The sequence below is a fragment of the Phasianus colchicus genome, chromosome 21, assembly GCF_987193195.1.
Source record: "Phasianus colchicus chromosome 21, bPhaCol1.hap1.1, whole genome shotgun sequence".
Lineage (NCBI taxonomy): Eukaryota > Metazoa > Chordata > Aves > Galliformes > Phasianidae > Phasianus > Phasianus colchicus.
This window is the reverse complement of record NC_143456.1, coordinates 8,891,415-8,912,935: the sequence shown is the minus strand read 5'-3', so window position 1 is coordinate 8,912,935 and position 21,521 is coordinate 8,891,415. Positions and strand designations below refer to the sequence as shown.

At 39.2% G+C, this 21,521-nt stretch overlaps 2 protein-coding genes across 5 annotated transcripts in view; one reads left to right on the top strand and one right to left on the bottom strand.

Annotated features, from left to right (window-relative positions):
• PIGW (phosphatidylinositol glycan anchor biosynthesis class W) overlaps positions 1 to 21,521 on the bottom strand; it is a 63,316-nt gene that overhangs the window by 28,711 nt on the left and 13,084 nt on the right. For 3 of the 4 annotated variants that reach the window (XM_090122583.1, XM_090122581.1, XM_090122582.1), the window contains one exon: positions 6,131 to 6,227. In XM_090122583.1, coding sequence (XP_089978709.1) covers positions 6,131 to 6,170 — 40 coding nt within the window. In that variant the 5' untranslated portion in view covers positions 6,171 to 6,227. Of the gene's footprint in view, positions 1 to 6,130; positions 6,228 to 17,907; positions 17,948 to 21,521 lie in introns of those variants that run through there. The other variant, XM_090122584.1, reaches the window with a different exon arrangement.
• CA4 (carbonic anhydrase 4) lies at positions 1,486 to 20,499 on the top strand. Its single transcript, XM_031591507.2, has 8 exons — positions 1,486 to 2,589; positions 12,623 to 12,676; positions 13,431 to 13,601; positions 15,993 to 16,150; positions 16,771 to 16,863; positions 17,128 to 17,191; positions 17,693 to 17,856; positions 18,807 to 20,499. Exons 1-8 carry the CDS (start codon positions 2,532 to 2,534, stop codon positions 18,993 to 18,995), a joined length of 951 nt encoding a protein of 316 aa, XP_031447367.1. The 5' UTR covers positions 1,486 to 2,531; the 3' UTR covers positions 18,996 to 20,499.

Below are 21,521 nucleotides of genomic sequence, written 5' to 3'. Positions count from 1 at the left end.
CGAGACAGACTCATATCAGTCTCACCTACACAAGCCTTAGATCTTCCTTCTAAGTGTATGTTCAGCCCAGCTCCCCAGCACAAAGAGCTGTGCCACTGTCCTGGTTTTGGACACAGAGTCAGCTCCAACCTGCTCTCATCCTGTGCTCTCTGTGCTGCTGGGTACAGAGGAACTGCAATCATTCGCCTGGGAGGCCACGAACAGCTCTAGACTTCCTTTCTGCAGCACATGGTAGGGTCATTTGGCTCAGACATGTGTAAGCTCCATTAGACGTCACGTCAGTTCCTCCGAATGTCCTGTGAAGCCCTCTTGGTAGTAGCAGGCTAAGGTTGGATCTCACACATTTCATAAACCAGACTGAGGGAAATAAGTCAAAACCTTTGCAGCTGTACTCCACAACAAGGATACAAATGAAGTGCAGTTTTCACTGTTTTTAATGTTCCCTCCTGCTCTTATCTACCCTGTAGTTACAGACACAGCTGCAACCACACTGTCTGAGAAAAAAAATAACCTGGAGTTTTATGAATCCTGCAAAACATTGGCTCTTTGCTCCTCTGACACGGATCCTTACATGCATTTAGGCATCCAGTGACGTTTATAGAAAACCCACCTGCACTGCAATTCCTTTGAAAAATATTCGTGGTGCAAAGATGCCAGAGAGAACTGATAACAAAGCACCGGTTGGGTAAGTTTGGTGAGATAAAAAGATTATGCCTGTCCTCATTATTTAGATTGTAAACTTCGTATGGTTAGGGAATATACTTCACTGAGTTTAAACACACTTTCTAGCACAAATAAACATGACTGCAGTGCAAATTATTACCACTTAAATAATGAGAAGCTGGAATCTTGAATTTCAAGAACAAAGTTTTTAACCTTTGGATATTTCAGCCCAAATCAGAGTGTTTCTAGGAAGCTCTTAGCTTCCAGAAAGCTAAACACAAGTAAAGTTGAAAAAAGCTTTATCAAAGAGCTTTGATTAAACTCTCTGACTGAAGACCACCCCCAGGATATGAAATCAGAGAAGCCCAAGTGCAAAACATCTCATATGTGTCCTTGAAGGCTGGCACCTGACACCGCCATGTTCACGGCCCCGCTTCACTCTACGTGCTCAGCATGCACCTTGCTTAGATAGCTCCACAGAGATTGCTGAACTAGGAAGTTCAAAAATGCAATGAATTCCCTTATTGTTCTTATCTCTGCAGTAACTATTTATCTTAGCACCATGTGCTAGGCAAATCATTGTCTGTTCATGTTTTCATCTATCTAATCCAATACGGAAAAACACTAACCAGCAAATCCTCATTGTTGGAATGTTATTTATAGCTATCTTTTTTATGAATAAAGTCCTGCTCATAAGTCAGCTGTCAGATTTCCCATTGTTATTACAGTCCTGATCCCATTTGACCCCAGTATAACACCACAGTGGCCTTGCCCTTCACCTGAGAGCCCACAGCTTTTGGTAAAGGCATAAAGCTCCACAGTGATCAGTCAACATAATGCCACACCACAACCTTTACACTCCTTCCTGGAGAGGCACTGAGTCAAGCATCCTGCTCTCCTTGCACCCAACCCAGGATTTGGGTTGCACAGTCATGGAGAGAGAAGCATTTGGAAGAATGGGAGAATTTGCATTCCCTGATGTGTTTTCCTCCTCAGCTGTGTCAAAATTCAGTCCCAAATGAAAAATAGAAAATGTGTGTATAACAGAAACTGTACAACAAAAAGTAGCAGTGCCACTTGTGTACACACCTTTGTTTGTTGAACATAAAGCCTGAATTGCACTGAATCAGACACTTGGAATTAAAGCATTCAGATAGGAAAAGAGGACAGAAAAAATATATACTAGATGCAGTATAACAGAGTACATATAGCACGTAGTATATATATATATGTGTAATATGTATATATACACGCATATATATGAAAGAATATAAAGAAAAAGTACACAAAGGAAAAAAGAAGCATGGTCTCTATTAATCCACTAAATGCAAAATCACACGTAAGGAAAGTGCTGGCATGCCACCTACTAAACCTTTCCTGTTACTGCACACAGAAATGCAGTTTCACCAACCTGCTGTTTGAAGGGTTGCTGTGTGCTGTTGGAGTGGAGGTGATTTTTTTTTGGCACAGAACACTAACATTAATGCATACGTTCACAATTACTCTGAAAGTCACCTGGTCTGTCAGAGAAAAGACTAACAGCAAACAAAAATGTAACATCTCAGTAATAGGTTACTAGATGTGCATAGGTTGCAAAGTCTTAGCTATTCACTGCAGGATATTTGTTTAGTGCTAGAAAACTGTATTCCTTTTGTCATTTATTTTTGAGAAATGAATAAATTTAGTCAGACCATGAGTAGAGTAAATCTGGGGAAATTACAAGGGGGAGGAGTTCACCTTCCTGGCTATGGCTTTCAGGTCTGTCCAGGACTACTTACTCCAGTATAAAACTGAGAGCAGAAATATGATCACATACTAAGAAGTCTAATCAATTCTGGTTTCAACACTGAGCCTATTTAAAATAGATAATGGAATTGCTGTTCCTTGTTCTGTTCTCTCTGCACATTCTCAAGACAGAGGCAGTAGGTAAGTCCTTCTCTGTTATTTCTAACCCCATATACCAAGGTTACTCTTATTTATTATTTGTTTCTGAGCACTGGAGCTTACAGGGCAAACTCTCTACTTCTTCTATATGAAAAAATGAATGTTTTATTTATTTCTCTGCCTTTTTCATTTGTGGGAAAATATCAAATACAGGTTTCTCTCATGAATAATGAGTGTTGATTTTTTTTTTTACCTTTAGAAATTCTAGTTACCTTCCTCCTCCAAGAAAAATCACTGGGGTTTGGCTTGATCTCTGTGGTTATTTGTACGTGTATACAAAAAATTAACAAACAAGTAAAATAATTTTGACCATATATTTCATAAAATTTCAAATGGCTTATTCTAGATTTCTACTCATATTGCTTTGTCATTTATAAGATTAAATTCTTATAGTTGCCTACTGAGAAAGAACAGTATGTCTTTTGCTGCATTAGCCCAGCAGATCCATCTATTTTTGCACTCTATGCACTATGTACATAAGTGCACTGTGCACTTACAATGACTAGATTAAATAGCAATCTATAATTAGTATTGAAAAAAGGAGAAGATATTTCTATGCTTCTATTAAATCAGCAGCACTATAACATTGAATAAATACCCTTTCCTATGTAAATATCAGCACACAGTCTCAAAATTAAAAATAAACACTGCAGTCCTTAATATAATGAAGGGTCTATTGTTTGCACTAAAATAGACAGGACTGCATTAAGGGGAAAAAAAAGAGATACAGTATTATCAGAGGTATCAGAGGGAAGCACTGCACCAAGAGCCCATTAAAGGGACCTGGTTCTTAAAGCAGCTCAAGATTCAGTTTCCAGACTTAAAGTAACAGAGGGTTCAGGTACTCAGATAGAGCCTTGAGCACTTCATAAGCACTGGGGTAATGGTGGTGTTCCTCACATTTTATTTCTTTGCTCTAAATGCTCCACAAACACGACTCAGTAGCTTGCCTTTTCCAGACCCATACCTCACAGTTCTCTCTTCTTCAGTCTGTATTTTGCAGCTCTCTGTAGGCTTCCAGATGTAGTACAGGTACAAAACAACAGAAAGAACCTTTGCTCTTCCAAAGTCTACAACTATTTGCTTGATAGAAATCTATTACTGATTAATTAATATTTTGCTAAATTTACTGTTCTGTTAAGGCATTTATTACAGAATCTTAGAAGACCGCTTAGAAAAGCCATATAGGTATTATTAAATTAACAATGGCAATTAGTATTTTAGCAGAAAGACTAAACACGGGGAATGCATGTAATACATTTTGTTTTTTTTTTTTCCCCACAAACCGTTACAATTTCCACTTTCTTTTCTGAGTGTAGAATTAATGGCACAGACATTAATGCTCAAGACACTTGCTCTCTTCTCACCTTCCTTTCTGAATCTTTTCATGAGGTAGAAGCTTCACAGGGTACATTATATACTGCCTTAAAGGCTGGACATTGTAAGATGCTATGACTTCTGAGCATCTGCCTCAATAATATTTTTATGTATCTTTTTTTTTTTCTGCTCTTCTCACATTTCAGAACTACCTTGAGAGTTACCCCCTTATCAATACACTTAACATCCCTGTACCAGGCTGTTTCCCTACTACAGGCAGCCTCAAAACTCACCACACTTACACAGCCAATGTTAATAGTTGCTAGTATGTTAAGTTGCTTTCAAACTTGACCTCTCTTAGTATCTTAGCGTAGAACTTACTTTCAAAATATATAAATATTGCTAACAGCCCTCTGTGACCTCACAGAGAAGCAAATCCTCTCAGAGATCAATGACCCTCTGGAACTGCTGTTAAATAAATAGAAGTGAAGCAAAATATCTGCAATATTACATCAGAAACTTTCCAAACCTTTTGAGAGAGAGCTTTTATTAAAGATACATTCAGTCTAGTGCCATTCAGAGGACAATTGTAGTGGAGAGTAAAATATTTCCATCTAGAAGTTTGGTATTGGTGTTAGAGCCAGCTTCACACATCACTGAAAAATAAGCTTCATTAAAAGGAATGGAATGGACCCTGACATTATCTCCAACAAGTTACCTTGGCTGTCTCAGCACAGATAGACTTTTGAACTCAAGTTATGATTGTTATACAGGATATGTTTCTTAGGGCTTCCTTCTCTCCTTTTTTTTTCATAGAATCATTCAAGCTGCCAAAATATTATTGGTGCCTTATCTGTGAATACCCACCATAGTCCATATTTATCAGTGTATGCCATCAGTGTCAGATCCATTGTATGCAAGATGAAAGAAGTCACACTTAGCAAGTTGCTGAATGTGCACTCAGAGCAACAGACACCCACTGATAGTGCTCTGCACCCCTCGCTCTCTACACAGCTAGATCAACTGTATGAGCAACCTTCAGAAGGCAGAGATTTTTCTAGCTGTCATTGTGATTGAGCACTAAGTGCTCAATATCTTCAAAACTGAAAATTTTACTAACAAACTTTTCCATTAAATACAGGGTTAATTACATATTAGCTCTATAAAATTGACTGTTACTGCCCACAGAGGTGCAGCTCAGGTTAAGATGAGCCACCCACCCTCATTGTGGGTTTCATATTTGGGTTATAACTGAGGGAGTTTTATGGATGTGAGAAGAATGAACACAGGATGACTAAGGATGCAAATCTCAGAGTGCACTTATTTCCTTCTACAGCTTATGATAAAGGTATAGCATTGTAACAACTGCTTTCTCATTCTCTCAGCAGAAGACAGAAAAGCACTTGTGCTAGAGCAGCAGAAGAGATAGAGTGGCTCTTCATTTAGCTGTAACAGCCTGTTTTATTTTGGGGAGACAGGGAACCAAGCTCAGCAGGCAAAGAAACAACACTGCACATTGCTGGAGGACTCCTGAAAGGCAGCTAAAAGGCATTAGAGCTGTATATGGAATGAAATTTGAAATGCTTTAAACTTTATTCATTTCTGTAGCGAGCCAGCTATAGTATCCAAATATACCCACACTGCACATAGGAATCAATTATGTCAGAACAAGAACGCTTTGATTCTCTTTATGTTAGTCTATGTGTGGAGTTGTTCAAGAGTATGCACGGTTTAGTCATGTCTTGTAATTTAAATTCAGCTGCAGATCCTGACTTTCACTTTAAGAATTACACATGTAAGTTTATAAGATCACCTCTGCTGGCTCTGCTGCACATGAAACCAAAACCTGCCCCTTCACCCGAAGCATGCCTGAACTGCTGAGCAGCTATTGCATGTAGCATGTAGCTCTGAATGACTGCCCAGGTGACATGAATTGTGCTTTGTCGTATTTGTGTTGTGCCTAAGACAGTAGGAGTTGATGCTCTTGAGCAGACAGATGTTTTACTATGTTGGTGCATCCAAGAGCATCACAGCTCCAAGTTCAAAAATCATTGGTCACCAGATAGCAGCCTGTTTCTGGTGACATATAATGAGTGGACAGCTTTCTGTACACACAGTGGGCCCAGTCGCATCATCAAAGCTCAATTTACAGATCACCTTGAGCAGGGTAAGTACACCACATTGTTATCAATTTGTATGAACTCACTGTTCAGCTGATCCTCATACAAAATTGCAGTGTGCTGCATCACCTCGTCCTTCTCAGCTTCAAGCCAGGTACGTTCATGCTGTCATTCACTTCAGTTCTGTGAGAAAGAAAGGAACATCATAGAAAACATAGAAAACATACACAGGAGGTATTCACAGGTGACAAGTAACGTTACTTCAGCTTATAAATTATTTTTTCTTTTTCCCACAGCAAAAAGCATTGGATTAACCTTTACATGATGCATGTTGTACAGCAGTACTTAAAACTGGAATCATGGTTTCTCATAGATTTTACAGTTGGATTTTGAAAACTGGAAGCAGATAAACATTTTCCTAGCTTCCTCTTAGCCATTCAAATAACCAGCATAAACTTCAAGTCTTTAAGGCATACTGCGAGGTTCAGTTTTTCATCTCTGTGTCTGTTTCCATACAAATATATTTTTTTCCCCTCTGTTTGTGGCATTATAGGTGATGCTTTATTAACAGGGTACAGAGCATATGCAATGGCCAGTGGTTAGTTACTAACACCTAGCTGCAGGATCTGTCAGCAGAAATCCAGCATAGAACATTACAGGAAGGGCTGTAAAGCCAGATAGTAATTTGTTTGAATTAAAATTTAAAAATACTCAAAAAGATATTGCTTGAATTTTGTTTGGCACTGCTCTGTTGTAAACAAAGCAATGCAGATTTCTCCACAGAAGCTATCACCTTAGCCCTGGACACTCTATTCTTGTTAAAAGTCAGCTTCCTTTTTTGATATAGCAGATTTATGAGGATATATATATATGACAGAAGTTACAACAGTATCACAGGTCAGAGCTAAAATTATCTTCCTCACTATGCAACACAAAGGAAGCCATTTACAAGTATTTATAAAGTAAACTTAGAACCTCTCAATCTCTATAATCCTCTTTAGCTTGTGTGTGTTGCAGAGTAAGACATCACTGAGCACGTGATTTATGTACACATGTGCAAGTTCTAAACGCCGTGCTCAATCAGATGCAGTTCCTTCATTACCATAATAAAGTTTATCTTTGAGTCTAAGTAAGTCCCTGTAATGGGTTGGAAAGCAATACATACACACATACATATAGATGTATAACATTATGAAAAATAAAGCTGCCAAGTAAAAGTGAACAGAAGAGAGATGAACGATTACTAGCATTTGTTTTAACAAGGCTAGAGATATACACATGTAAACATTTGGAACTGATTTTGCTTGTCACAGTGGTTGATGAGGACTTCCTGAGAATAATACCTAAAAACATATACAAAGACAGATACATACATGCTTACTTTGTGTTTAGCAACTCATTAATTAGAAAGACAGACTTAGATTCCGCTTGCACTTAAGTTACTTGCTCTTTTGTACTAAAGATAATACGTTTCTCAAAGCCAGCTAAAAATACTCCTGTCCCAACACAAACCAAAGCTAAAAATATACCGAGTGCAAAACCAGCACTTGTAATTTCATAGAAAAGGCCAGCCTTCCCTCGGCTGCAATGCCTGCGGTCGCAGCAGGCTGTAGGGTCCTGGCTGTAGCCATGGGAGCTGCGGCATTCAGGGCAGCCCCGGCTCCCTGCGAGGCAGGAGCGCTATCAGCTGAGCATCTCAGGAACAAGGGACTGTCAGAGGACACGGCTGAAAGAGGGTGACAAGATCTTAAGGGGCAAACAAAGGAGTCAGTCAGTGAAAGAGAGAGAGGAGGGATTATAAAGGGCGACAGAGGTATTCTTACTGCCTCGGTACTTCGGCTGTTAGTGGCATAAAGGTTATTTCAAGAGATTAAGTATGTTTCATAGAAACAGCTAGCAGAGAGTCGATTATTAAATTGCCAAGCACTTTATTCAAAGGTTAAAAATGGTTTAATTAACTTTCTTCTGGAGATGGGCAAATTAAAAGGGCAATTTTCAGCCAACCCAGCCTCACTGCAGTCAGAGATGCAGGCTTCCAAGCAGGTCCAGGTGGAGCAGCAAGGGGAACAAGCAAGACAAATTAGGGAACTTTTACGGAATTCAGGCAGTCTGACCATTGTCCAAAGAGCTTAAGGGTCTTTTCCTACATCACACAATGGCACATTAGCAAACTGCTAACGTTCTGGCTTCCAGCCAGAAGCACTGTCCTCTTCCATCAGCTGCGTAAGTGAACAGAAGAGGGAGTTCTCAACTGAAGGAATTTTTTCCTCTGGCTTCCAAGCTAGGCTTGATAGCTAAAACAATTGAAAACATTTACAATAAAATGAAAACAATACGTAATTGTATTGTTTTGCAGCTGTTTTGGTGCCAAGAAACAGCTTTGGTCAGGAAATCAGTTGTAAATTTGACAATGAAGAAGCAGAGATAAGTAGGGCCGCTTACTTGCCAAGAGAGACTCCCTAAATTTAACCGCCTGTGAAGGAAGAGGAGGCCTTCAGCCCAGTTCAGCCCTGCTGTAAAGTAAAACTCAGTGAAGTCAGGGTAACACCTCTTATATGGTGCATTGTAACACAAGTTGAGAGTCCATAACGCAGTGTAAGAGCCAGACATAGACGATAACACAGCAATTTTAAGTCCAAGTGTACAGGTGTACAATACTGAATGGTATGTACACTGAATCATGGTACTTCCACTGGCAACAGCAACACAAAGTCTCAAGTTAATGTCAGTAATACAAGGAGCTGTTGGAAATCCTGGTTAGTATCCAACTCTGTCCTAAGCATGGATGCTCATGGCTTAACTCACAAGCTAATAAAATCTATGAGAATAATCTGCAACATCCTGCAGTGCCGCTGATATTGCAGCAATGGTTTCAGAACTTCAATTGCAAAATCACAAACAAAGCCCCCACAAGAAAATCCTCTCTGTTCTTCCAGGCAATAAAGTAAACAATATGAAAGAAAACAGGGGAGCTGAGGTTTGGGTGGAAGAGGAGTGGGGTCAGAAAGAAGCTTCAGAGAAAGAGAGCGGGAGAGACTTTGAAGCAGAAAGGTGAAGGGCAGGTTGTCATGGGATGGGACAAAGGATGGATGCAGCAAGAACAGGAATTGCAGATTATGAAGGAACTATCTGAACATTGTAAACACCAGGGAGGGAAAAGAATTGTTTAGGGTGGTTCAATGATATTTCTAGGAGTGATGGGATGCAGATAAGCAAGTGGAAAATGTAAGCTTTTAAACAGGAAACATTTCCTGACAATGAATTCTAATAGACTGTGGAAAAGTCTCCTGCAGGAAGTGGCAGGAGCCACCTAGACAATCAAAACTAGACTAGACAACATACCTTAGGGCATAATCATACCTCAGAGCACAGACAACAGACTGAATGTGACAAGTATCTTTCCTACTTGCTTCAGAAACAAAGTCCAGGGGGAAAGAAGGACCATTGTAACTGCAAGGCCAAAAGACGTAGGGAAGAACCACATCTGATTCAAAGAAAATCCAAATACAAATTTTCCTTGTAAGTGACACGGAATATGGCAGTATGGCCTTTCCTGAGCTGTATCTACGCAAACATCCCGTTCTCTAATGGCACATTATTGCCAATGTTTCATTCACAAGAAACATTAATTCATTGTTTGCTGCGTTCCGCAGTGTTTAATTAGCTCACTGTTTATGGTTTAACAGCTTTAAGGAGCTTTTTCCTATGAATTGTTGAATTAATATTCTGTTCTATTTCCTTGATGCAATCCAGCTTTCTAAACCACAACTGTGATAACTACGTGGCAGAAAACGACTTGTTAGTTTGTAGACATTATGAGTTTTGTGAAAAGCCTGCAAAAATTAGATACAGGTTGTTTGGTGTAGGTTTCATTCAACAGGAGAAAGGAAGAATTCTCATGGGTGCTGCATGTGAGGCATCAACCTGCTTTGGCAGGGGGGTTGGACTTGATGATCTCTGGAAGTCCCTTACAACCCTGTGATTCGGTGATCAGTACTACTGGCGGGCTGGATTTAAGTTCTTTTTCCCTGCAATTTGTTGTGCAGGTTGAGATTCTTAGTGTCTGTGTGTCAGTCTAATAACATGTGACTGAAACTCACAAGCATAGCTGAGAGAACCTGCCACATTCCTGCCAGCTGGCAATAAGTTTGGTGGTCACTTTACTTGAGAAGGGTTGGACTCAGTCCCAGCAATGAAGGGCTTCACTGCTTACCTCCATTTCACTCCTCTGAAACAGAGGTACAGGATTAGGACCACTGATGATACCATGAGATGGCAGTTACCTTTACTCAGTGCTTCCCACGGTGGTTTGATTTTCATCCTGCTATGGTCACAACCCAAAGCTCCACAGCTTTGCAGCCAATGAACAATGCACTCACTGCACTTTCTCCTAGTGGTGAATCACACCGACTGTAAATTTTCATTTGCATTGCAGTAGTGCTGTGATGTCCAAGTCACAATCACATTCATACAAACCCAGAACAGTAAACTTTGTTTCAGGAATTTACAGTAAATAAATCAAGTACCTCATATGACCTTGATTTTTCACCTGACAACTTTCCTCTTTGATATAGCTCATATCCCAAAAAGTCTGAGTCAAGTCTTTGCACACAGCTAGCCCTTCATGCTGCATACATCCCACTACCTTTAAACATCTGCAACCAGATCATTCCCACAGTGCACCACCTTTTCCCCTGAGGGTTTATGTGTATATAACTTGTGTAGAAAGTCCACCCCAATCCCAGTGTGCCGTGCCTGCACATGCAGATGCTTTTACAAGATTGCCACTGAGCCAAAGCAGTTTCTAAAAACATCTGCAGTCATTTATCCATGCAAACTTTAACGCATTTGAAACATAATCAAGCATTGTGGAGCTTGGCTTAGCCACTGTTTGCTAAGCATTTATTGATTAAAATATTGGTTAAGGTGCTTGGTGACATTCTGCACCTGGAATGTTGGGTTCTGCCGTTTCCTAGTGGAGATAAGGAATTGCTCAGCACTGCTGAAGGTCTGCCCACTGCCTTGTATACACAGGCTTGAAATAATGCAGCGATCACTTTTAGAAATGGCAGGCTTTAAAGCCAAGCTTTGTAGATGTTCAGAAGTGTGTCAAAAGGTAAAAATCTGATTCAACAAAGTTTTCGATAATTACAAAATATTGACAGAGTGACAATGTAGAAACCACTGCTGTTCTAACAGTATGAATGTAGTATTCTTTGCTTACTTTTCCTCTTAATGTTAATAAACATTCGCTTAACTAGAATGAGTCAATGTTATTTGTAGTTTTCAGTGTAAATTTAATTTTTGTGAGAAATGAATTGAAACAATATCACTTTTTTCAAGCTTAAATTCACTGCAACAATGCTCCTCCAAGCCTCCCTCTTGTTCTATTGCAGCTGGTTGAGGTTCTATGTATAACTTTTCCTAAATAATAGAAAGATGGCACTGTGATGTTACTGATGTGAAGTGTTGAAAGTTATGAGCCTTCCAGCAGATGTGTTATAAAAGCTCACAAATAATGGTAATTAGCAGTTGAATCACACACAGGATTCCATAACAATTTCTATAAATTGATTAGTCTGATACTAATAATGATTATAAGAGGTTTTGAATTGTTATTGATCAAAGTTAAATAGACAAAGAGAACTATTTCCATTAAAATCCATTTAAAATTCACTACTATCATAAATAACCATTGAAACGTGGCTATAAACAAAAAAGCCCTTAATTTCCTGAGTAGATGAACTCATAGTTAAATTACATCAGTTCAATTCCTTTGAATTTCACATTTCTCCTGCTAAAGGAAAAGGCTTTCCATTGAAAAATTCTGCAACCTTCTCTGTGGGATCACAGCTGAGTGAGAATGAGGATTCTTCACTGCCTACTGAAAATGAGACCCTTTGTTACTTAAAACTTTTTATTGCACAAGGTATCTTGTGCAACCCTGTGCAAAGAGAGTGAGGTAAGACATCCTGAGTAAGTTAATTTCCAAGTCAACGAAACAGTGACAAGTACAGATAAGACATTATTTACTTTAACACTACATAAATTCAGATGTAGAACCTTCCCTTAAGCCAAGGTTTCAAAACCACATTGGTTAGAACTGCAACTCATCCACAGGTCTACTATTTCATGCTACCACAGTTGTGTGAAGGAGTATTAACAGTATAAACTGATTCATTTAGGACCAGGAGATCTAAAAAGAGGACAGGGTTGCTATAATTTTCACACTATTTTCTGAAGTATTTGATATTAGAACCAAGATAAGCTGGGTGTGCATCCCATATTGCTAAGAAATGTCTGGCAACAAGACAGATTTATTTACAAGCAAAGCACTCACCTTTTACCAGTCATTGTTTATATATATGAAACATGAGATTTCTTATTCTAATAAAATTAAGCAGACCAAGCAGATGTCAAAGCTGCACGGCCAGTCATAACCTCATCACTCCCTAAGGACTGCAAGGTACAAACCCATTTCACATCTGCTTTTTGGAGGGGCAATTTGTACAGTTTTTCATTCATCTAATTCTGAATCACATTATTTAGTCTGATCATATTATTTATTCATTTCTTAGTTGGACAACACTGGTGCTATCTGTCACAGAAGAAAGAAGAGCCAAGCTGTGAAGGTACTGCTTAACAATCTGTTTCTCTGGTCACGTCAGTGTTTGGATCCTTCTGCTTTGCAAAGGGCAAAATGCACACAGCTGCATTTAATGCAGCATGATCACACTACAAGTAAACAGAAGTGCTAAATACAGTGCCTGATGAGGGCATTTTAAAAATGTCAGTGCTTGCTCTATCCATTTTTATCAGGCAAGGATAAAGCTACAATACAGAAATATACTGGAGAGGTAACCATCCTAGCAAGTTTGATGTAGACATGCATTTAAATTCTTGAGGACAGAGTTATGAGAAACCCTAATCTCCCTACAGCTGCACCCTTTGTTCTACCAGCAGTACCCACGCTGTCTGCACCACTGCTCAACCCTGTGCCCAGCAATGCCCTTCCCAAACCTGGCTGTGCTGGAAACAGCATTTCAATCCCCAAATCCCCATCACCACAACCCTTATTTATTTTTATTCTAGTCTCCAGTCAACCAGCTAATCACAGCAATAGTATACTTTAACTTTACAGCCATTTCTATGTTCTTATTTTTCTATTTCAGTTAACATTCTTGAAGTATATTAACATTTCTTAGAATACAACAACTACATGCTAAGAAAGCTCCTTTATTAAATTTCCACTACCCAAAGACCTTTCTTTCTTTTTATATAAAGACATTTCCAGATTCCCAAGTGTGTGTATTAGCTGGTGGGTGTTCAGGTTTTATCAAGGATTTCAGTCTACAGAAAAATAATATTTTCTTCATTTTTAAATAGACCCTCGACATTGGCATATAGTAGATGCCAAATGCAAAGGAACCAAACAGTCACCCATCAATATTGTCACCAAAAATGTCATTTACGACAAGAACCTGACGCCACTGCATTTTGAAAATTATGATCTGAAAGGGACTTCAAAATGGACAATAGAAAACAATGGACATACAGGCAAGTACTGTCAAATACGTTATAATGGAACTTGCATCTTCGCATTGTGCCTCCTTTCCCTCCTTCCATGTTCTGAGCTGTTACCTATCACTGCTTTCACTTAATGGAAAGAAAGAGGCTAGCACACTCCTATTTCAGAAACAAAACTTTCAGAAAACCTGAACCAGGGCTTTCTGGGAACTTTGTTGTCATTATCTGATTTCTGGATCCTGAACACAGTCCTTGAGCACCTCAACAGGAATTTGATCTATGTGTCCATATAGAACAAAGCTCGAGACAGCCAGGGAACCTATAAGTCAAATAACACCATCTAGAACCAAGCAGCAGATGGGCATAGGGGTAACAGACTTTGCAGAGGTACGTGAGATTTGCTGAATAATCTTATATCCTTCATTGCTGGGCTTGCCCTCTCTAACACTTGTTCTGTGTAAGGAAGGATTCTGCTGAAGAATACAACCTGGGAGACTCATTCAACCTCTGGAGTGGGATGCTGTGTCTTGCTAGTTCTGTAAATAACTAGCAGAAATCCCTTCAGAGTTCAACATGTGTGGTTTTTTTTTTTTAAACAAATGAGGAAGTAATACAACATGGTGCTGCCGATCAGCTCTTTACTGACTCAGTAAACAGTAAGTCTGAACAGCAACTCAATAAACCATAATCCCAGGAATAGAAATTCAACACTGATTAGCTTTTTTTCTTTTCATCAAGGCAATAGTAATGATGATGCTTCAGCCATATTATGCTAACTTATTAAAAAAATGCAATGAGACATAATTTTTTTGAAGTTATCCATTGGTATTCCCGAAATCTTAGATGTGTTGTTTTAATGGCCAAATTCTCAGAGGGGGAAGTTGTAGGTGTTAAATACGTTCCTCAGTTAAATGGAGAGGCAGGACGCAGACAGCTGGAGAAGTTTTCACCACCACAGATTCTCATTCAGATCATCAGTATTTTGACAAATCATAAGAAAAATCCATGATTGATTTTTCACTAACATACAGGTTAATGAATTTCATGCTACAGAATGATGCTTTAGAGTCCATATTACAGTCACTGTGCACAGTAATGTCTTTCACATAAAAATTAATATTAAAAACAATTGTTCGGAACTGCCATCATTTTCAAACAAGCAAAAGAATTACAGTTTTATCCGGGCTTTTAAAATTTCTTTCCTTTGTGTGCAACCAATTCCTGTGCTATGAGAACAACACTGAAACTGCTATTGCTTAAATTGCAGCAGCAATTAAAATCTCTACATGAGATTAGACTATCATTATGTTCAGTGATGTGCAGACAGTAAAGGTCAGTGTCTCAAAGGTCCTACAATCTAAATAAACCAAGCCAACAAAGATACATTAACATCCATATAAAGATAAAACAGAAAAGTAACTGAGTGACTCACAGAAGCTTCCAGTTCATTTGGAACTCAGAACTGAAGTGAAATCTCCAGGGCTTTAATCCATCTCTTCCTTATGGAAAAATAAAAGTACTGGGTTTCCTGTAGAGACCCTCACAAGCCATGTTTCTAAGCACACGCTGGATGTCTCAGGCACACAGTGTGCTTCACACAGGCGATGGTCACTTACAGATAGAAAATATATTTTCTGGGATAATTTTATTTTGCTGTTTAACAGAGAATTGATCCTCACATCAAACAGACATAATGATTTAATGCTTTATCTTAAGTAGTAGCACTAATCTAAATTAAAACAGAATCAGGTCCAGTTTAAATAATAGCGTCTTTAAACCCCGTCTAAAATAAATGTTACAGTGCAGACAAGTTTGTGCACATTGACAGAGGGCACTGTGAAGAAGTATCGGATCTACCAAACAAGATATGCATCTCTAATCCCTGGGTTGTAATGGCAGTGAACCATCCCCTACACAATCAAGAAAAGACAATCTATTACCCTGCTTTCTTCAAAATGCAACTGATAATTCTCCAAAGGATAAACAAATGAAAGCCATAAAAGTCTATAAAACACTTTCCCAGAATAGTCTACAGCAGTATTTATCAAATTTATTTTCTTACATCTGCAGATGAAGTCACGAGTAATTCAGCTCTCTAGCAATTAAGAGGATAAACGAGTCATTCAGGCTCACAGAGCAAATCCCAGCTAGAAAAGGGAGCAGGAGTTCCAGGTGCAGTGCCATAGATGAGGAACACCCAAATGCTGTTTCATATTACCAGAAAGTGAGCTGTGATATTCCACCTTTCCATCTCCAATCTATCTCAGCTAGCATGTTTTAAGAATTCAGTTTCTGAAGAATTGAACTTGTGGAACACTTGGTATGAAAAAACAAACCTGAATTTCAGGGTCAATTTCAATCTCTCTGGTGTATTAATGTATGATGTGAACATTTTAGAAACTATTTATTCATTTTCCCCAGTTAAAGTAACACTGAACACGAACCCTACAATTGAAGGAGGAGGTCTGAACAGAATATACAAGGCGGTAGAATTCCATCTGCACTGGGGAATCCAAGAGGAACAGCTCTACTTTCCTGGGTCAGAGCACAGCATAGATGGAGAAAAACAAGCTATGGAGGTAGGTGGGACTACCACTGGATTTGGGCCATAATTCAAATGCTCTGTATTTTTGACACTATTAGAGAAAAAGTATTGGACAGTTTTCCTATGAATCACCAAGTGGAAATAAAGAATCTATGACACATTGCTCACTAATCAGAACACCAAGGAAAACATACTGAGTTTACGTAACAAGGGCACAGTTAAGATAGCAAATCTGGAGTTACGCAGCCTTTTGGGAGAACTATCTCCAAGTCTGTATGGTCTGATTACACTCTCATACTGTTTATTCAGACTGTATATTCCATTTCTGGACTGCAACAATGAACTAACCTCTATACCTGAGAAAAATAAAATTCTCTCCAAGTCAAGGCAAGTTGCCAGTGCTGGTGCAAATGGGTTGGTGGAAGGACACCACCACCCACTGTCAAACAGAGTAAAAGTTTAACTGTTCCACTGCACAGGCTGAAAATTGAGGGTTGCTGCAGTCCACAGAGCACTTCATCTTCTCTTACATGGGTGGGGAAGCAGCTCTTGCTCTACTACAGCCAAAATGCAGAGAAACAGCCAGGCTACACTTAAAACTACTAACTGCAGAGGAAAACAAGCACATCATTGGCCTTAACTATTTTGTTACAGCTTCATATTGTCCATATAAGAGAAGATGCTTTGGATTTAGCAGATGCAAAGAACTATGCAGATGGTATAGCTGTGCTAGCATTCTTTATAAAGGTAGGTGGCCAAATTCTAATTCTTTCTCTCAAATCTAATGGCAAGGTGGCTGTGTGCCACGGTGTCAATATTACATTATTCCAAGACCTAAACCTTCCTAAAATTCTATGGACGTGCAATGCCAGAATGTGGTTCCTTTATCTTTTTCTATATTCCATTCGCTGCTGTTTCCTTTGTGAATCTTGACTATCACACTCACAATTCATTTAAAATAACCACTTGCTGAGGAATATATGATCTGGAATAAAAATGTTTCCATTTCAGATTGATGAAGAAAATAAAAACTATGCAACTCTAATAAGTGAATTAGATAATATTCTACAGAAAGGTAAGAAACTTGGCTTGTTTGATACACACATCTATTTACTTTGAGCACATATTCTACGCAGTAATTCAAGGTCTAATCCTGTTCTGGTTATTCTAGAGGTTGTTACTGAAAATTCAGAGGCAAAGGATAAAGGTTAGTTTGTCAAGTACTCAGAGCACTGGAGGTGGGATAAAATCTAGTTCTTGATATTTGCAGATGAAGAATGCCTAAGCACCAGAATGAGTATTCCTGCTTCTGTAGAACAAAGCAAACTGAGAAGAAAAACATTTTAACAAAAACAAATGTTTTTTATAACAAGAGAGGTGTTCATATTTTGAGCTCTGTGGGATTTTGCAGGCAGCGGTCATGGATTTCACAGGCAATGCAGTGCAGCAGTGCCAGCAAGCCTAGGGAGAGCACATGGGGACAAGGATTTACACAAGCATTAGCTGCAGGTGCATTTGAAGACATATACTTTCAGCTGTGCTTGTTAAAAACAGTATTTCTGCCTGGTTTGCCTAGACACATCATCACAGATGGAGCCTTTGCCACTGAATTCTCTTCTCCCACCGGTATATGAACTTAGGAAGTACTATCGGTACGAGGGCTCCCTCACCACTCCTGACTGCCACGAGACGGTCATCTGGACAGTGTTTGAGGAGCCAATTCAACTCAGTTTATCACAGGTAAGTCACAGAGGGATGCTCTGAAAGATCTGCTTCCCGTGATTTTCCTACCTGCCTGCTCACTCGCATGAGTTAACCCAGGCCTGTTAGCTGCTCCACTGCTTATGGAACCACAGAACAGAACAACAAAGAATATTCCCAGTTGGAAGGGACCTGCTCCATGAGCTCTGGCAGCTCAGGGCTGTGCCCCTGCCCTGGGGAGCCTGCCGTGCCCACAGCCCTCCGGTGTAAAACAGTTCCCAGGGTTTTGTTGCTATGACAAACAGACACGTGCTCGGCATTAGGTTAAATCCATATGCTCTCCTAATGCCAGTTTTGACAGCATCACTTAATAGCTCTCTTAAATCAACTCTCAAAAAAGAGGAACAGGAGACCAAGTCACAACTGTCTCTAAAATGCATGTTGCTCAGCTGACAGAGTGTATGATCAAAACAATTAAGATGTCCTGGAATGGAATCTCAGCAATACTAGTTGGGCAAGAGCCAGCACCTTCATTTTTGCTTGTTATTTGCAGTGTACTCAATCATTTTACTCAAAGAGCAAGGCTCGGCCTCGTACGTAGCACAGCACACAGGAGTGAGCATCTCGCTCCTGTGCCAGTTTCTAAGCAAACAAAGAAATGAGTCACATAAACCTAATCCTCTTGCGTTGTATCCCTGTGATGTGACAGACAAGGACAGAAGGCGTGTGTCACAAGGTCTGATCTAACCAAGTCCTTGGGCTGGACAAAAAGCATTCAGCTCGCACAGGAAGCCCATGTGATTTCCGACTCTGAAATCAGTGGGTCACCTCCGGCAGTAGCCTCCATCACAGTGTTTCCTGTAAGGTTCAGTGCATCCATACAGATCAAAACAATGCCACAGAATAGCTATAAAACCTTATCATTTCCAGTGTTCCACAGAAAAAAAAAAAAAAAGCATTTTACATTTTTCTTTTCCCAATATCTGCAGGTTTCCCAGTTCTCATCAGTTCACTTTGGAGGGAACAACTCAACACTCATGTCTGAAAACTTTCGGCCTGCTCAGTTTCTGAATGGTCGATATGTGTACTGGTCCAGTGCCAGCAGCCTCCTGCCTCCTGCTAAGGTTTTAATGTTGGCTCTGATCCTTCTATACCTCCTAAATTCTCTCTTCCAATGAATAATTCTGACTCATTCAAGGTTCTGGGCTTTTATTCTGTTTTGTTTTTGTATCAAGTGTTCCCTCTAATCACCAACTCCTTAATTATATCTGAATACAGAATATTCTCTCCTCCTCCTTCATACATTAACCAACAACTTCTGTTGCTGCTCCTATATAAAATGAACCTGTGGCACTAAATTACAAAAATCCTAAGGAACCGTAAGATTAAACTATGAAGATTCACATTTTAAAAACACTTAAAGAAAACATCAGGATGGATTATCAGGATGGTTTTAACGCAACATTGGAAGGACACTTGATAAGTGATACGGAGGACTTTCAGGAGGAATCTCTTCATAAGTGCCTATGAGGGTGTTTTTTTTTCTGGAGTATGTTTACATTCAACACTGCAAGTCAGGAAGGAACACCTGGAGGAATTCTTATTATGCCTACGTTGTCCTATATGAAGGTAAAATACAGAACATAAAAATGCTCACAGAACTGAACAACACCTGGGTCATTCTATGCAGTGAAAGACATGACAAACTCATCTGTACTAACACATTTTTTCCCCCTTCCTCTTTCAGAGTACCTAAAAAGTTAACTCTTAGGGAAGGATACTGCATTACTTATATGCAGTCCACTGATTGTGCGTATCAAGTTTCTCTACTAAATCTATTTATTCAGCCCAATATGACATTCTATTCCAGGATGCCTGTGGCTGATACGATGTGCTATAAAGGGAAGCTTGCTCACGTATAGGAATTGCACCTCTGCAGAAATTCCTTCTTCGTAGGGCTGTGTTTAGAGCATGAGACCTTCAAGATCCTTTACAGTTTTCATTTCTATAGCAAAAAGGAACAGTTCAAGAAATGGCTCTTTCCAGTATCACTTTTTTAGAAACATTTAAATTTCAGTTTGAACTGAAAATTTCAATTTTGAAATTTCAGAGTGAATATTCCCACAATTATTTAAAGAACAACATATCTTCAAAATATTCACGTATGGTTAACATTCATAGTTTCAGTAAGAAGATTTAAATTTGAATTGGTTTCTTCAGCTCTTACCCAGTTACATTCAGGAACACTCAATATACTGTGGAATGGGATTTCCTTGCACTGTTCCAGCTCTCTTTCTGAAGACAGACAAATCTGACTGTTCTCTTCAGCTAGTGCCATACACATTGCAGCTGCTTTGAGAATTTTAGATTTTGGCCATCCCAGGACACCATTTCATTCAAGAGGATGACTACTTTTTTTTAGGGCAATGTTTGCAAGGACGACTCTACGTTACAGCTACACAGCCATTTTCAGAAAAATGTGACAGCATGACTAACTACAGATCACCAAAGGAGAAAAGTTATTTTGATATTTAACAATTAATAATATGAGCTTTAAGAAAAAAAACATGGAAAAGCAAATTTACCTTGTTACATTTAGAAGAATGGTTAGGACTTTAACTGTATTTTTAAGTAACAGAAAAACTTTGGAGAAGCAAACATAAAAGAAAGATTAAAACTGAACATACTATATAATCTTTGGGTTGAGTTTTTATTTATTTTATCTTTGCTGAAGAAAAACCCATGCAACATTCATTAAGAAAAGGAATATGCTTCTTTTTTCTATTTTCTTCACAAGTTTTAGGGTTGGGTTTGCTTTTTCTCAGGGTGGTTTGAGGGAAGGGAGGGAACTGTACTACACTGGGACTTACTGATGTCAACAGGCTTCCGGAGCTTTTACTTCATCTTGGCCATCAAAGCATCACTTGTCCCCTGACAAAATAGCTTTGAGTACAGTACCTTGCTCAGCAGACCTAGTGACCACTTCCAGCTTATTAGGTAGAGGCCACACAGGCTTCTTACACAGCAACAAATAGTACCATGGACCCACCCAGTATAACCACCCATGTAGAAGTTAGCCAAGATAAATGCATCTCTCTCTTGCTTGGATGTATTTTCATTAAATTTCTCAATATTCTGCAAGTAGAGAACATGTCAAGAAAAGATCATACTGGTCCTATCCTCAAAGACAAATGCAAGCTAAGTAGTTTCACTTCAGCAAATGCCAAGAACATGGCTTATTCAGTGTGCAGAACCGTGTTTCAAGCAATGGGAGTGCATTCTCGATGATATACTCTTCTTGACAGTATTTTTTATTTTTCTCACATTTTTGGTGTAAGACACATAGGTAATATGCAATTTTTTTTTTTTTTCATAGAAATTAAAGCATGGAGACCCCATACTTTTCCATTTTTGCAACATAGATTATCAGTCCCCTCTGATTGTGGGCTCCCTGACAACAGCTCCCTGCCCCCATACCTAGACTTATCAGACATTAATGCACACCTGCTTAATTCCAGCTGTCACGATGCTGGTCACAATGACAGAAGTCTTTAAGCTGTCCCAAGCCTCACAAAGCTTCATAAGTTTAATTCAATTTGTGAACTTCATAGAAATTGTTAGAATGCATGCAACACAAACAGCAGAGGGCCATGGGAGCTACAGTCTGTATCTGTGTCAGTGATTTAGTTCAATTTGTTCTTTGT

What these genes read in the sequence shown, in the direction of transcription:
- CA4 (XM_031591507.2), top strand. Translation starts at nt 2,532, where the DNA reads ATGGAATTGCTGTTCCTTGTTCTGTTCTCTCTGCACATTCTCAAGACA. An exon ending in AGAAGAGCCAAGCTGTGAAG is followed by an intron (nt 12,677 to 13,430) that starts GTACTGCTTAAC and finishes ATTTTTAAATAG; the next exon opens with ACCCTCGACATTGGCATATA. An exon ending in AGAAAACAATGGACATACAG is followed by an intron (nt 13,602 to 15,992) that starts GCAAGTACTGTC and finishes CATTTTCCCCAG; the next exon opens with TTAAAGTAACACTGAACACG.